The sequence below is a fragment of the Sinohyriopsis cumingii genome, unplaced genomic scaffold, assembly GCF_028554795.1.
Source record: "Sinohyriopsis cumingii isolate HCF-2022 unplaced genomic scaffold, ASM2855479v2 utg000360l, whole genome shotgun sequence".
NCBI lineage: Eukaryota > Metazoa > Mollusca > Bivalvia > Unionida > Unionidae > Sinohyriopsis > Sinohyriopsis cumingii.
Genome location: NW_028315892.1, coordinates 1,431,521 through 1,449,715, shown reverse-complemented (window position 1 = coordinate 1,449,715; position 18,195 = coordinate 1,431,521). Strand labels below are relative to the sequence as shown.

The window sequence follows — 18,195 nt, the reverse complement described above, 5'->3', positions numbered from 1 at the left end:
TCTTTGATATGACTGACATGGCCAGGGTTCGAACCCACAACCTCTTGCATCTGAGGCAGACGCTCTAACCTCTAGTCCACCAGAGCAGTTTGTGATTTAAATTGCAAAGCACAAGAGTTTTATAAGGTTAGAACTTATTGGTATCTGTGCTACTGTTACTGGACCAACCAGATTCAAGGTTTGCAATGCTCTGAGTTAGAGCCTCGACAAGGTTGTCTCTGCATGCCAGCCAACAGCTTCTCAGTTCGGAATGCTGCATTCATATACAAAGCTTGCAGAGATTGCAAAAACTTCTGGACTTGTCTCTGTGTGCTTCAAGTAGTGCTTGAGAGTGCGAACATGATTCTGCATAGCTGCTGTTCTTCACCTGTTTATGGAAGAGTGAGCGAGTGATGACTCTTTGACTCCAGGTGGCAATCTATTTTGGACAACAAAGCCTGATTTTGTCAAAAGAACCACTGAACCCTCCGAAAGTTTGGGTCAACATAAAGGGCATGCAGCTCTCTTACCCTGCATGTAGAAGTAGAAGCTAAAGCAATCTAGAAACTTGACTTGTATAATTTATAGTAACTTTCATAAAGTGTAGGCTACAGATTCAAATGGATTTGAACTGAGCTATGTTAAACCCAGGATTGGTTCCATTTAGAGACAAAATGAGAGAAATTGGTTGATTGAGACCAAAATTGTCTAAACAATCTGATAGGCTTATATCCTGCCTAAAAACATATCTGCCATGATTCCAGAATGTGACCAATATCATGGGGTGGTAGCCTTTGGTAGAAAGTGGGGTCTAATTGTTTCTACTCAATGGACCATATAAAAAGTTGGCTGGTTGAGGGATTATGGCAAGCAGAGGAACGATGTTATTGGTATGTCATCAGCCTCTGAAAACACACCACTTTCCTTCATAAGCCTTAAGAGTGGAAGACCTTCTTGCTCTTGAGATTCTCTCTACAATCAAACGTTTTAATTGTTTGTCTTGCAAGGCTGTCCAGTTAAGACTCAAGAGGGTAGAAGAGGAGGATGGTCTGGGCATGGAAGGACCACCCATGACCATGGATGCTAGAGAAGGTTGGCCAGAATCTTCCTGGACATATCTATCGCTAGAACAAGTAGTCCTTCTGAGAGGGGCAAAGTCAGAGCCATTTTGCCATTTTATATTCATTTATTTATTAAAAAGGACTTTGTATAGCACATTATCTTTAGAAGCTCTAAGAGCTTTACAACATTAGACAACACCTATAAGATCAAAAACATATATAATGATATGATTACAAAAACAAACACCTTGAAATTAGAAAACATAAAAAACATGCTGAGAAATTTAAGTTAGGAAACATTATTAGGTCTTTAAGTTTGTTCTTGCAGTCGAAATAAGTGGGTTTTGAGAGCACTCTTGAATGCGATCACTGTGTCTTTGTGTCCAAGTTCAGTGGACAATTCATTCCAATTTGCTGGGCCCTGGTATTAAAAAAAATGCTTTCCATATGACTTTGTTTTCATAATGGGAATAATGAGTATATGATTGTCAGAAGAGGAGCATAAGCATCTTGCTGGTGTGTACATATGGGTGAGGTTGGATAGGTATGTTGGACTAGAGTCCGTCAGTGAAACGTAGCACAGAGAACAAATTTTGTATTTGATTCTGGATCAAATGGATAGCCAGTGTAGGATACAGAGCAGCAGGGAGGTGTGCTCTGATCGTGGTACTCTAAGTATGATCTGCACAGCTGTGTTTTGAACTTTTTGAAGTTTCTGGAGCAGATTTTGAGATGAACCAGACAGAACTGAGTTACAATAGTCCAGTCTTGAAAGTACCAATGAACACACAAGTGTTTTAGTGGTATCAACTGAAAGATATTTGTGAATGAAGCTGATGTGTCTCAGCTCAAGATATGTAGCCTTGCATATGTTCATGACATGTTGGTGCAATGTGAGAGCACTGTCCAGAGTAACATCTAGGTTTCGTACTGATTGTGTGAATTTAATGTTGGTGTTGCTGATATTTATTGTTTGAGGTAAAGTATGTGAATGAGAAAGTCTTTGTGTTGTGATCAGAATGGCCTCAGTTTTATCATCATTTGTCTGCAGCATGTTACATGTCATCCATGATTTCACATTATAAATGCACATCTCTACACCTTGGATGGTAGCATCAACTTCAGTTGGGTGGCTAGATTTATATATTGGGTGTCATCAGCGTACAATTGGTGAGACACTGGATGATGATCTATGACACCTGAGAGCGACTGAGTGTATATAATGAAGAGAACAGGGCCAAAAACAGACCCCTGTGGAACACCACAACAAAGATCAACTGGGCTGGAGTGTATTCCATTAGCAGACATAATTTGTGTCCTGTTGACCAAGTAGGACATGAACCACAGTAAGGCTGTATCATGAATGTCAAATACATGCTGGAGATGGTGAAGTAATATATCATGATCTATTGTGTCAAATGCTGCAGACAAATCAAGGAGGGTGAGGACTGTAATCTTTCCACTATCCAAAGCAGAGAGAATGTCATTAACTACTTTTAGAAGAGTTGTTTCAGTACTGTGGCAAGGGCGATATGCAGATTATAAATTGCTAAAAAGACTGTTTGAATTCAATGAGATACAAGCTGGGATAGAACAACCTTTTCTATGATTTTTTATATGAATGGGAGATTAGAAACTGAGTGGCAGTTCTTTAAATCGTTATGGTCTAGTGTTGGTTTATTCAGCAGAGGCTTTACAATAGCAGTTTTCAAAAATGATGGGAATTCCCCAGATGAGAGAGAGGTATTAATAACAACAGTCAGTGTTGGCAATACTGGATCTAAGCACTCAAGTAGCAGTGATGTTGGAATTAGAGCAAGTTCACATGACTTTTTGGTGCACTCTTCATCAGGACTGTACATACAAAATCCATAGAGACAGGTTCAGATGCTGCTAATGGTTGCCGCACAAATGCTGTATCTCAACTGTATGGTGATGACAAGTCAACTGAAATTGTGATGTCAAGCTTATCTCTAATGGTTTGTACTTTGTCACGGAAGAAATTTGCAAACATGTCCGGAAGGTCGACTGGAGAGAAGGTAGTTGGAAGTGGTGTAGATTTGTTCCTTGACATTAGCTTGTCAGTAATCTCAAAGAGCTCTTTGCAGCTGGAACTTTGCATGATCTTAGTAGTGTAGTGGGCTGATTTTGCTGCATGGACTATATTTGTGACATTCTTCTTAGCGATTTCATAGATTTGCTTATGAATAGTGAGTCTGTTGGAAAGCCAAAGTCTCTCAGCTTTACAGTGGTCTCTTTTAGCAGTGTGAAGCTGGTCCCTAACATTGCTATATCATGGAGAACACTTTTGAATTGATACTCTGCACTTGGTAGCTGGGACATGTTTGTCGAGCAATGAACGCAGGCAGTTATCGAGTTGCTCTGCAGTAGGAGGTAAGCAAGTTGTTAGGTTTGCTTGGATGTCATACATTTATTTGGTTCTATTTATCATACGGATTTCTCTTAGTAGCAGATAAAGGTGGAGGCTTAGCGACTGATATGTCAAGATGGCATATAATGCAGAGGTGATCTGATGCAAGGTCATGGAACATCAGGGAGGACTGTAGAATGTTATCATCAGGTCTATGAAGGATCCAGTCCAAAATGTGACCATGTTAATGGGTGGGTGGTTAGCTGACTGTTTGAGGTTGAAAACATTAATAAAATCTAGGAGTTTTATGTGTTTGGATTTCCGCGACAGTCAAAGTTAAAGTTGAAATCTCCAAGAATAATCAGGTTGCCACCTATTGAATTTTCATATTCCAGGAGATTTGGAAACTGCTCCAAAAAGAGAGATTCAGTCAGCTTGTTTTTCAACTAAGAGGAGGGCAGTATATGCAGAAGAAATGGACTGACCTTGCTCCAGCGTGAGTGTGGTTTGGACTAGTTCAAATGATGTGTAGTCGAAATTCAATGTTGTGGTGTGGTTAAGACGTTTGATCATGAATTTCTTTGTGATGACAGCAATTCCACCTCCAGGAGAATTACGGGGGAATGATTTGATGGAGTAACTAGTGGTTGTTATATTTGCATACTTGGGCTCATCACCTGATGTTTTTAGCCATTGGTCGCTGATAAAATTAACTATTTCTGTGTGTTTTTTCAGTGGTCCTACTGATTGGGTATTGAATAATGCAATACATACAGGTATCTCTTGGAAATTTGACACAAAGGTTGATGAATTAATAGGGATTTGAATTAGGTTATCTAATTAAAGGTCAACTTTTTAAACTGTTGAGTTGGAAAGGGCATAAGGGTGATAACTGGAATTTTTCTTCCTGTTCTATGCCAGCCAGCTTTGAAACAACGTTTTTTTTTTCATTTCTGTTTACATTTAGATAATGATGAATGAGGTCCCAGTTCATTTAGTCTAGAGCACAATGTAGTGTGTAGAGCCAAGGAGTGGTCATTTAAAGCAATTAATGAGGGTCCATCATAGCATAAACGGGTTGACTGGCGAGTATCACGTGATGGCCGTTTGTTCAAAAACAATGGAAGAAGTGGAGCAAGACAGCTGAGAAAAAGTCTAATTGTTCTCGTTTCTAGGACAAGGAGATGACGAAACACATACGAACTAAACAGCCAATACATAATGAACACAATAACGTAGATGAAGACAGTCAACAAGCACAAATATCATGAAAACGGCACAAAAATAGAACAGCTGCTTCAAGCCAGTTAAGCAATAGCGGCCATCTTGTTTTCTCCTATATCTGTAACTTCTGGAATATTTTCAGACTCAGGACTGTGGGAGGGGAAGCAAATGCCCACAACCCCTCCCAAATAATTAACAGTGCATCCACGGCCCAAGCTTTTGGGTCTGGAACAGAAGACGAAGGTGGTTAGTTTGTGCTTCAACTTTATCTTCAAAAGGTCGATCATTGGACACCCAGATGTGCACAAATCTGAGTGAAGACTAACTGATAATAATAAATAATAAAGACTTTATTTAGAGAAGGTAACTCAATTAGTTACGGAACTAATCTACCTTGAGGAATTTTATATGTTATGTACAATATATACAGTATAAACACATGATGTGAAGAATCTGGCTTGACACTAAATAATTAAGTAATTTTAAAATCTGTGAAAACATAAACATCATCCAGTATTGAACAATTTAAATATGAAAATTATGCAAAATTACAGAAAAGCAGTCAGTCTTTCTTGTACTAGAACTGTTCAATTTTCATACGATTTCATCCATTTAAGACACTGATTATGAAAAGAGGAAATGCTAAGAGCCTGCCTTATGTCACTGGGAATGTTTTTCTATACCAGTAGACCAGTATATTGAAAACTGTTTTTAAACAATTCCTTCTTTGGCCTTGGTATAATGCAATTTTTACTTCTTATGGACCTTAAATTTGGAGTACCATCAGCATATCTTTGGTGAAATATATTGCTTAGATAGACAGGAATGGCGTTTCTGAATAATTTGTACATCAATTTAGCCTTTCTAAGAAATATTCTTTCATGTATTGTTAAAATCTTTATATTATTCATTGCATCCTGAAAATTGTATATACATTGATCTATACTTAAATGGGAAGCCCTCTTTTGGAGTCTTAAAAGTGATGTTATGTTTGAATTAGAGGTATTACCCCAAATTACGTTACAGTAGTCCAGATATGGCTGAATATAACTTTTATAAAAGATGACCCTATACTGAAGAGGAATGTAAGTTTTGATTTTCCTCAGTAGCCAAAGATAAAAATTAACCTTTTCTGAAATATGTTTAATGTGAATAGATCAAGTAAGATCTAAGAATACACCAAGAATTATATCTTGAGAGGTCATATTAAGGCTCACATTGTCAAACAGAACCTGAAGTTTGTCGCTATCTTGCCTTGCTCGTTTTTGTTGTGTTGTAACTAGTAGGGCTTTTGTTTTTTCTGTATTTATAATCATACTGTTTTCCTTGCTCCATACTTGAAGTCTTTTGAGAGCATTAGTGTATCCCCCAGGGGTAAAAATTGAGGATTAAAAAAAACCTTGGTATCAGAACTGGGGGGTCAAATACAAAAAGCAGGGGTCAACAATGTACTGAAAATTTTTCATCTGACCCGTACATTTTCACCTTGAAAAAGGATATTGCAACTTGCACACCATGCTCTATTTTTCTCTCTCTCTAAACATATAAATAAACCATGATGCACCATAAAAAGCAAATGCATTGTCCATTCAAAGGTTAACTGTCTTAGTTTTTCTTTCAAAATTGTACTTTTAACAGTCTCCTTATAATCTTTTTGAAGCAATATTACAGACCAACACATTACATATAAACCAATACAAACAGCTAAATAAATCTTTTGAACCAAATGGCATTTCATTTATTGCCTGTAATAAAATGTGTACTATCATCAGTTTCATTGTACTTCATTCTAGAACACATTTATCCAAAAATCAAGGAGGATAATGATTCATCTTCCTTCTAATAAGTTATACTTGAACTTTATGATCTTTTTTTTTATATTGCAGCAAAGCTAAAACCCTCTGATTTTGTAATCCAAATAACGCATTTGTCTCGGTCAGTTTACTGATTTCTTTGTTGTGAAACAAAGTCTTGGGTTATAATGTGTTCTCCAGCTATCTTGTGGTAAAGGAGGGCGGATTTATAAAAAAAAAAATTAAACCCTGTCACGAAAAGGATTATTCACTTTAGCAGTCTTCGCAATCATGCGATTAGAAGGAACACCGGTAATCCTAATGGATGTGCTGTATTCCAGTCAAGGGAATTATTGTCTCCATTCTTCACTAAAGTTAGGTCTACAGTTACTCTTATGCATTCTGCTTCTTTCACTTTCTTCACTAGTGATTCTTAGTGCACGCCGACACTGTTTTAAGTTGGAAATCACTTTCTAGTGCAACATGCATTGAGATCTGACATCTTGCTGACCTCAATGGAAATCGCGTGAGAGCTCGCGAGATTTGGGAAAGCTACTCAGTCATAACATTGCCTATGCTAGTCTGGTTCCCTGTTTCTTATGCTCCCTGCATTGCACTATGCTATATGAACAGAGGAATCTAATGCAGGGAGCAAACAAAGCAGGGAAACAGTCAATGTCTATACTTGAAGTATAAACGATGCCATCCCTTGTCCAAAGCATTGGATATTAAATAAATTCTGATTGCATTACGCAAATTGTTTGCATCAAAAAAATGCACAGCAACAAAATGTGTGCTTCAATTTTCTTCAGTATGCATCCCTGATGCACAAATGTGCATAAAGGGAAACACTGGAGCATCTTGTAAGTTATTTTCAAGTACTGTTTTGGTTTTACCCATCTCAGACAGTGTAGAATCATATGCATAGAGGTTGGTGGAAGAAATGGAAGTTCCAATCTTAAGAGGTAGATAGTTGACAAACAGAATCAATAACAGAAGTCCAACGATAGAACCCATGGTACTCGATAAATTAATATTTTTACTTTCAGAAAGTTGACCATTTAAAGATACTTTTGCCACTCTATTGGTTAAGTAAGAAGTAAATCAATTTAGGGAGTTTTCACTGCATTGATAGATTTTTAGTATTTCAAGCAAAATTTCAGGGTCTACAAGATCGAAAGCTTTACGAAAATCAACCAAAATAGTGCCTACCATTTCTCCTTGATCTAATGCTTTCAGCCATTTATCAATCAAAGATATAAGTGCAGTTTCACAGGAGTGATTCTGGCGAAAGCCAGACTGATTATCATAAATAAGATCGTAAGTGTTCAAATAGTTGAGAAAAGAATCATGTACATATTTTTTCTAGTAATCTGGAGAGACAAGGAAGGTTAGAGATGAGTCTGTAGTTATTTACATCATCTTTTGTTCCTGCTTTATGCAATGGTATAACCTTGGCAGTTTTCCATGCTTGTGGAAAATTATTAGACCTATATTTGCAGGTGCAGCTACCTTTAGTAGCCTTGGTCCAATCATATCAAGTCCTGAAGCCTTACAATCGTCAATTTTTTAAATATATTTCAATACAAATTCTGGACTTATTTCAGGAATTTCAAACTTTACATTGTTTGGTAGTTTTTTAGCACAAAAATGTTTGAGTTCCAGATGATCAAGTGAAGTTCTGGCTTCTTTAAGATTTTTTTAGCAATTTAAATGATGGAGAGGCCATTCCATGTGAAGGATTTAACCACTTCTGGATTGAGTTTCGGCCAACACATTGAGTACTGCTGGGAATGTGTCTGATTTGAACATTGAAATGAAGATTGTTGCACTAATGTAGAAATTGCAAAATTAGAACGAACAGGTGTAGTGATTTGGTGCCTCCCTGAGACAGGCACCACCATAGAGTTGCTGGACCAAGTGAGGACTGTTTTCTCCTCAGAGTTTATCTTATCAGTAGTGAAAAGCATTGATGACAGCCTTCATTTCTAGGATGTTGATATGTATAGGCCATTCCCATGGCTCCCCCATGTCAATGGTGACAGTGAATGTTGGCAACTGGTAGGTGTCCCTACTGTGCATGCTGGCATCGGTACCTACTGTTATTTCCGCTTGGGGCTTCTCCAGTGGAATTCTCATGGTCAGCCACCCTGGGTTGCCTCACTGATGCAGGAATAATCAAATCTCAGGCATGATCATGATTGTTTGATCAAGGAGACTTGAAAAGGGGTGTCATTATGCTGGCAATGTCTGCATAAAAAAAGACGGCCAGGCGGGATAAAGTCCTTGTCTCACTGAATAAACCAAAGAGTTGCAATAATTCTTGCTGAAAACCAAGTCTTGTTGGAAGTGGGCTCAAAGAGTCTGATGATTCAGATAACACAAACACAAGGAAGCTGCACCTGATTCTGGTTGGTTAAGAACTCCATATCCAGAAGAACAAAAAGTTCTGGGATAGATGGGATAGATGGAGGTCTGACTTTCCCAGTTCACTGAAAAAGCCAAGATCATCTAGAAGAGAAAAAAGATTGTTCCTTCCTTGGAGTAGGTTAGAACTTACTATATGTTTCTGGAGGATGTCATCCAGGAATGTTGGCATCATTTTTGAGGACCAGATCAGGGAGACAATACAATCCATAAACAGATTAAAAGTCCAGGTGGTGATGTCGAGGACAAAGCGAAGAACAGTGAACTGACACAATGTGTCACATTAAGCAAAAAATGTAGTAAAACTCCAGGGATTAAGGCCTTTGCACAAGCTCCAGCACCTTTTTTTCTGGGAAACCTTGCTAAACCTGGATGTCTGCAATGACATCCTGAGCCAGCTCTGATGGGCACGAAGCAGATTTCTCCACCCTAACAGACGAGTGAACATAAGAACAGCTACTACTATATTCTTGTCAAGTGCCGGAAGATCATTATCGAAAGTGTTGAGTCTCCATAAGTCAGTGTCTTCTTCCTCCTCGTTGAGATCTACTAATTCCTTAAGGGGGTGGAGGGCATTCTGAAGTAACCAACACTTTTTATTTGAAGGAGTTCCATCACACTCACTGTGTGTTGAGGCCCAACTAGGACTATATGCTGTGTTTGAGAAGACATACCATCCCTATTAAAATGTTACTTGTCCTGCCATGGTGGAAAAGCAGTGAACAAACATAAGTCTGGCACTGCTGGCTGGATTGCCAGCTGAATGGTCAGCCTGGAAGCTGGTGGCATAGAAGTCAGTCCAGCTATCACTGGTACCAGCTGCTCCAAAGGCCTCACTGGACTGAGAGATTTGTCCTTGAAATCACCATCATAGAAAGGTCAATTGTCACCAATGTTATGGTTGGATGGACGAATTTGTTAAGATCCTCATAAAGCATAGATGACTGGACTAATCTTATAAAAATGTCCCAATGTCAGAATAGCTGGACAGCCAGAGATGGTGCGGAATTAATATGCATTAGTTCCAACGAATCCAGTGTGAACAGCATGTGGTGAGGCAGATGCCGGCATATATATAAAACGGTCTGTCAATCACCAGTACTGGTCTCACCAAACACCTGGATAAACAGATAGATTCCTCACTGAAATTTCCGGTACAGTAAAGATAAGATGCCAACGGCATGGCTAGATGGATTGATCTGTCACTAAGCTCAATGTATGCACTATCTGACTGGACCATTTCCATGAAAAGGTTCCCATGATGGGACAGCTGGACTGCTGGTGTTGACTGGATGACTGAAGATGTTGGGATTGCTGGACAGCTGGTAATGGTACAGCAGTATTAAGAGTTAGATCCAATGTATCCAGTATGAAACCCATAAGCCCTGACTTACAGGCTCGAAGGCCATACAAGGACATGTGGGGAGGACTTATGCCTTGTGGGCTGCCTAAACTTGGGGAATACTTTCCATTAATTGGTATCACCAACAACGAACTGTACATTGTCTTCCTTGATTTACTCCATCTTTCTTTCCCTTCAGTGCCAAAACGATGACTGCTTTCATGCATCTAGTAAATATTTCTCCTGAGATGACACAAGAAGAGAAAACAAAGTATACATTTGCATCTTAGTATATGGCTAACTAGCTACTAACATAAACTGGCAAATCAGTATATGAGTAACTAGCTAAAATGGTAGCCCATACTTGCACTATGTATATAGACACTGAATCTGATAGAAGGTGTATACATAGTATAAACAAAAAAGGAGTCATGGGGGACTTCCAAGCCCTGAAGTTGCATCTAGATCATTTATAGTGACATTCAGCTGAGATTACAAAAAAAGCACAACTTAAGGTGGAAATTAGTAATGTACTGAAGTTGCTACAACACTGTCGTAATTAACTGGGCAGTGAAAGTGTTGTATCATAAACCTATGGTCCTGTTATGCACAATGCTTTGTTAATATTAAAACCATAATTCTATCAAAACTGTGTGAAAAAACACACATAAACTAAACATAAATATCAGCTTCAGAATTTCAGTAATAAGAACTCTGTAAAGGTTGGAGGAAGCAAACAAAGTCAAAGGTATGCTAACCCATAAGACCTTGTACAAGGTAAATGAAAGCATGATGGGACAGTGGCTTAAAAGAAGTAGTCCCGACAGGTGACAAAATCACTAAAAAAGTGGCACAAATTGTAACATAAAGCATACAGCCCCAGACTGTCAAAGGATGAATTGTATGACATGTGATCTGTACAGCAGCAAAGCTAAAAGCTAGCAACAGCTGGCGGTGCCAAGGGGAGGTAATATGCATGAGTTATTTCCCTTTGTCCATTGCTCCAGACAGGAAAAGATATTTTTTTTGTCTTTTAATAGGCCTGGATTCGCGAGGTGGTAGGCTAATATTCCAAATGTAATGTGACTGGGGAATGTATTCAAAGGAGAAAAATCTTCTCAAACCAAATTTTTCAATATCTGACTAGATGGGCCAATGAACAAAACCTAATAAGCAGCTAGATCCAATTAACAACATTAACTCGTACATTCTGTCAATTATAAAATGTCGATGACTTTAAGACTGCACATGATGACTGCCCTTTCAACCACAAGCCACTCCTTATGAAAGAAAACCTGCATATAAGATCAAGAAAGGTAGCATGTGTACATTAACCAAATTTAAACATAATACATGTCTTAAGTTTGTACCCCTAAGTAGCTAGTTCTGAATTTTGCATTTCAACGCTGAATTTGTCTTTAATTGTCTGAATTCCATCAACTTTCAAACTTCTCAAATCTGTCCAACAATTCCTAATTTTGTTCCAGGTTTGTATAAACTGTTGAAAAGCCATAGGAATGTGATTCAAACAAAACCAGAATTATAATTCAAAGTGTTTGAAAAAACATACTGAACATAAAGTTATTCAAGAGGCAATTTAAGTGATTATGATGATAGGCTTGTTGTTCCTCTGTTATACCTTTCCTATATGATATGAGGAACATTTCTCTAGGTGTGTAAACAAGAATCCCTTGAAAAGTATGCTCTACTGGATGACATGTATTTCCATGAATGTAGAATAAGACCTTGAACTGCCATGTGTCCAAAACATGAGGCAGCCATCTTAGATGAAAGACTGGCAACATTTCCATTTAGGACCCAATAGACATCATAAGGAATCTTTGGGTGAAAACACCATGTCATTATCACGATCCACTTAGGAGAAATGGACAAAATGTTCAGGATGGTCATGCAGTCCAGATTGTATATCCGATTGACCTCATTTTCATTTTTGGCCAAAATCTAAACACTATATGAAGTAGTCTGGCGAAAATTCCATGTATATATGACTTTTTGTTCAGCAGGATAATGATTTTCAACAATATCTTTCATAGTCTGCATCCAGTATTAACACTGGTGCACAGTTCTCAATCTAATTACTTTTTTCCACATCAAAGTAAATCTAGCTACAATCAAATGGTTGTGTTTCTTTTAAACTGACTGATAACCATGAAATATGCTGCATGATGGTGGACAAGGAATACCATAGTCAGCAGAATTAAGGATGCATTTTCCTAAACAAGCAATTATGTCTAACCACGTTTATCCAACTGGCAAAAACAATGGGACAAAATTTATTTTGTACAAATAAAATAAATGCAGTGTTTTTGAAATAATTCTGTGATGAATAATTATTACCAAAAATTAACATCAAACCTGAATGTATAACCATGCTTGGTCATGTTATATTTCAAGAATAATTTAAAAAAGCAATGAAATAAATGCTTACCAGGAATATTCATTGGTGTAGGCAGTGATCCTGGCAAGAGATGAACATTTTCCCTTGGCGAATTAGGATTAGTTTCCACTGTAAAGACACATAGTCAGCAGAATTAAGGATGCATTTTCCTAAACAAAACAATTATGTCTAACCACATTTATCCAACTGGCAAAAACAATGGGACAAAATTTATTTTGTACAAATAAAATAATTGCAGTGTTTTTGAAATAATTCTGTGTTGAATAATTATTACCAAAAATTAACATCAAACCTGAATGTATAACCATGCTTGGTCATGTTATATTTCAAGAATAATTTAAAAAAGAAATGAAATAAATGCTTACCAGGAATATTCATTGGTGTAGGCAGCAATCCTGGCAAGAGATGAACATTTTCCCTTGGCAAATTAGGATTAGTTTCCACTGTAAAGACACAGAACAAAACAATTTATTGGCACTGACTCATTAATCTTAAAGAAGACTTAAAAGGACTGATGCTCTCATCACTTGCTGAAAAGAGTCTGTATAAGTCCAGAAGTAACACATGCCAAGGCATAAAAATAAGTAAAGAGAAAGAGGTATAAATCAACCTGATACTGCTTACCTTGCTTACATAACAGTTGACCACTCATCAGGTGTATGTGGTATTGTAGAAACCAAACCTAAGCAATGCATTCCCAAGTTTCAACAATATCCTATCCAAATTCCATCTCCTGACTTGTAGTGAGCTCAAGCAATCAAATAAAAAAGTTACTTCATAAATATACATAGTTCTGCTCATAAGTAAACCTATGAGACAGTTTGATGATAAATGGTCCACTTAACAAACTTGATCAGAATCAGATTAGAAAGAGAGTTGCGTTTGTGTTGACAATCTCTACGATTCAAAACCACCTCATCAATTCGTAGGTCCTGCTCATAATTTCTACTCATCGGATATGACCTTTATCACATACATTTTTTTGCTAAGCTTGATCATAGAAAAATTCCAAATAAGTCTGGCATGGCTCATCTGGCTCACATAACAGAATGTTTCATTTTTACTAATGGCATGTATCTAGTAATTGTAAGAACACAACCATATTAAAGCATCCCAAAATCTTCATATAACGTAAATCTTAGCTATTTTACAGTAGTTGGATAAGATTAATTGGTCTTAACCTCATAATAATTTATCCAACGGATAAAGAAAATCCATCAATGGGTTTAGGAAATATACGCAATCCAAAAACAATCAAAGAGATTGATGCTGTACTGGTTGATAAGAATTTCCAGGGACCTAAAATTGAGACCTTTTCTTTTTGTTACTGATGAGTGTAGAAAACGTCTGCTAGCCATGTTGGATGCAAGATTGGCACCACTTTCATTTAGAACCCAGTAGACATCATGCGATCTTTTAGTGTAAAAACCTCATGCTGACATGAACATTCATTCAGGAAAAGTAGCAACACCAAGATTTTAAAGATGGTCAGTGTTATGGTAATACTGGATGCAAGATTTTCATTTATGACCATACAAATGTCATATGAAGTCGTTTAGTGAAAGTCCCATGCCAATATGATCATCCATTTAGAAGAAACTGAATACAATTTTCAAGATGGTTATGGAGCCCGCACTGGATGTCAGATTGACATGATTTTCATTTTATGACCAAAAGTAGACACCATAAGAATTCTATTAAATAGAAAAGGTAAACTATGAGAATACGTACCATACACCTTCATAGTTCCAATATTTACAATATTTATATCAATACAGAATCCATTTAGGTTAAATACCAAGAATGACCATTTTGCATGCTAATTTTCTTTGCAAGTATAACAATCATTCCATTTCCAACAAAAAAGATCTTTTTAACGTGCATATACCCTTCCTGTACATAGGTGGGAATTGTTTTCGATCTTTGCCCATACTTTAAACTGCTGAGAGTTCTATCATCATGTTCAAAAGATGACACTGGTTGAAAATTCACATGGGTAAACAGCATTTCATTATATGGTACCATATTCATAATACCTCACATGTAGCCTCATTTCCATATTGATAGTTTCACAAATTTGATCTGGTCTGCCAAATTTTGACCCCAAACAGGTGTTAGATTGCAAAAACCTGACTACATCTATAGCCTATTTAATAGCATGTACATACCACTACAACTCCATGTGATTCTTGAACAATGGAAGTAGTACCTAAAACTAAAAGAAACTGCTTACCCAGTGGTATGAATTGATGATGGAATATACTACTGCGCTTATACATAAGAACACAGTCATATGTAAGTGAACAATACTGATTCATCAAGACATATTGCTCTCTCTCTCAAAATGGGGCATCATTTTTATTCGATCGTGAGGTGCAAGAAGAAAAATGTAATGGAATATCTGTCTTTGTCATGGGTATTCATCTTCTAACTTGTCAATTCTCTATATGCACATATATATACTAGCAATGACATATAAACATATATTACTAGTGCATGCTGCTTTAGCACAATTACACTGGATGTACGTTAATTTTTAATACTGACAATCATGTAATTGTTTAAAATCCTTCTCAGTTTGGGTTCCTATATTTTTTCATACATAATCTCTTCCCACAAAATGAAATATTTTTGTACACATTTTTTTTCATACTTATTGGAAAACGTTTTTTCATGTTAACAATTTTGCAACATACGATGAAACAATTCAGATGGTATAATATATAAGTCGATTTGGAGTATAACACAAAGCTAAGATTTTCTGGTAAAAAAGTATCATCTTATAGGCTGGCAAATGCGGTACATGATTTATGTGATTATATCCACAATGATTCAAAACCTTTGCACAGTTTCAATCTGAGCCTAGGCATTTTCAACAATTCTGCATCATAGATGCAACCATAACTGAATATATAATGGGTTTATAAAACCAAGTTGGCAACAAAGTGAATGCAGAAGCTTAACATAAGCCTGTAAATTGTAAAATGTACTTTAAGTCAGTCCATCCCTCCTGAAAGAAAAAAAAATATTTTATAAATATATGGACAAAAGGCAATAACTCTCATCTATTATTTGCTAACTACAAGTTGCACAAGTTTTAAGCTCAAAACTACGTCCAGTTGGAAAGCCTCTTGGGTTGTGTCAATACAGGAGAGAGGTTGTATGATGACATTTTGATTGCAGACTGACAGTAATGATTTCTGATGATGAAACCTGGTTGCATTATAAGGACTACCAAGCCATCTGATCAAAACTGAAGGTGGGCTGGATCAACAGAGAGGGCATGTAATTCATTGACAATGCAATATGCCAAAGCAAACATTATCATGAAACAGGTTTTTGTATGAATGGATCTCCCTTGCTAAAGGTCAGGATTTGTTTGAACTCGGTAAGCCAGAATGCAGGAAGATTGCACTTATAAAACAATGTGAGTGATTTAGACCCATGCAAGTCAAAGTTGAGTAACAAGTCAGAAATCTTCCCTGCCCCAATGATGGAATGTCTAATATCATAAAATGGTAGTTCTTACTAGTAATTGGAGCCAACTTTTTCTCCTCAAATAGCCAAATAAAAGAGTTAGCTATTATGGGACTCAGGCATTCGATGGGACAATGTTTCAGACTTTGCACCAGTCCCTGAAAAAGTGCCACTTAACTTCATAAGCCTAGATATTATAATTCTTTCCACAACTGAAGGAAGGAATGGCTTGTGCTGAAAGGCTCTCTGGACAAGAATTCAGCATGAAAAAGAATATGGTGCAGACAAGGACAGAAACATGAGACTAAGTCTGTTTGAGAAGATTTGGCCTGGCCTGGAGCTTCCTCAGTAGATGTATCATTATAAGATATTTTAAACAGGATTTGTGCAAGCAGAGAGGGGCAATCAGAAACATTCCGCACTTTAAGCCCCTCAATTTTTGTATAATCTTTGGAACTAAGATCATTTTGGGGTAGACAAAGGTCCACAGACCCTCCCAACTCAAACAGTGTTGATTAAAGAGGATCCAGTACCTGGGAAATGAAGGTGGATAGTTTTTTATTCCACCTGGTTACAAAAAGTTGATCATCGGACAGCCCCATTGCATATCTAATGAATGACTAATGGATGAAGGTACCATTAAATATTGAGAATATGTCCTCTTTTTGACTGAGAACTGGCCAAGATACTGAGTCTGTCTGAAGTATGTTTGATCGGGATGTAAATATTGCACTGTGTGCACCAACGACAGAATTGCAAGACCAGAATGCAGAGTTGGGGTGATTTGATACCATCCTATTTGTGGAGGTACATTAACCCTTTAGCTACGGCTACTGAAACTAAGCGTCACCTGTAGATAGCTCCTGAACCCCACTAATGCATATATGCAGTGCCGATAAGCCTAGTTTACTACCCCAGTGTCGCTTATGTGAGCATAGTTCAGCAGTACTTGAAACCCCAGTGTCGCATATATGTGGATGTGACTGCTATGTTAACTAAACGTTGATTGGTTGAACATATTTTTGATTATGATAACCAATGAGAGGACTGTTTACTCAACATTTTGATACAAATGTGAAAGCTAAGAGGTTAAATTTAGACACACTGTCGTGGGTTTTCTTCACTTTACGAAACACGTGTAGTTGAGATAAACAAAGGTGGATTCTGATTCCGATATGAGCAACTCTAAAGGGTTCAGCGCAAGCAATATCGAAGAGTTTAATGGATCATTCTTAGAAAATTGATTGGATAATGATATTAATCCCGTTTCAACATGAGATGCAGGTTGAGGTGGGACAGCAAATACATATCCAGATGGAAGAATGGATGGGAAGGACAAATATCAGAATTCCCAACTGATCAGAAAACCTAGATGTAAAAGGGATCAGATCCTTCTTTCCAGTGACTACAATGGAACTGATCACATGTTTCTGGAGGATGTTGTCCAAATATGCTGCTGTGTAAGTAGATGATACCGTGCAAGTAGATGAAGTCATACAGATTAAGAATATGATACAGTGGAGTATTTATGTAAATACCCATGCCGCAGACATGTTTCATCATGTACCACCTGAAACCCAACCGACCAGTATTAAAATTGACTGCTTAATGCTGTAAGCCACGTCAGGCAGCTGCTATTAACATCTTTGTAAGTCTTTGGTATGACTTATGTTCAAACTAGGAAAGTGCACAATCTAATAGCAATTTCCTCAGTATGTAAACTGCAGGAATTTCCTTAAGGATGGATGGATAGGAACATGATAATACACATCTTAGATTAAGACAGATTCCAAATTTGTTCTGAAGGATCTTGCTATTATCATCTTAAATTTTACATAAAGTAACAACATCATGTTGAGTATAGGTCTGAGCATGCCACTGGCCATCCTGATTATTAAAAGCTTGAAGAAAATTCAGGAGATTGTGGATTCTGAAAAATATCCACTGCCCATTTCCTGATATATGTTCTGATCCCTTGCTGCAAAAGTGTGTCCATTACTGAGGCTGGCAGTACTTCCAGCAGGAGTGAAGAGGATGAAAGAAGAGGGGGTTGGCAAAATGAGAACTGAAGCCCCTCAGAAAAAATCTGGATACCCAACTTG

The 18,195-nt window shown here is 37.4% G+C and overlaps 1 protein-coding gene across 5 annotated transcripts in view; it reads right to left on the bottom strand.

Annotated features, from left to right (window-relative positions):
- The window catches only part of LOC149774245 (uncharacterized), an 85,792-nt gene that overhangs the window by 11,435 nt on the left and 56,162 nt on the right, over window positions 1-18,195 (bottom strand). For 3 of the 5 annotated variants that reach the window (XM_089945566.1, XM_089945567.1, XM_089945568.1), the window contains 2 exons: window positions 12,982-13,059; window positions 12,647-12,724 (listed from right to left, as the gene is read on the bottom strand). In XM_089945566.1, coding sequence (XP_089801692.1) covers window positions 12,647-12,724; window positions 12,982-13,059 — 156 coding nt within the window. The remainder of the gene's footprint in view (window positions 1-12,646; window positions 12,725-12,981; window positions 13,060-18,195) is intronic. The other 2 variants (XM_089945569.1, XM_089945570.1) reach the window with 1 other exon arrangement.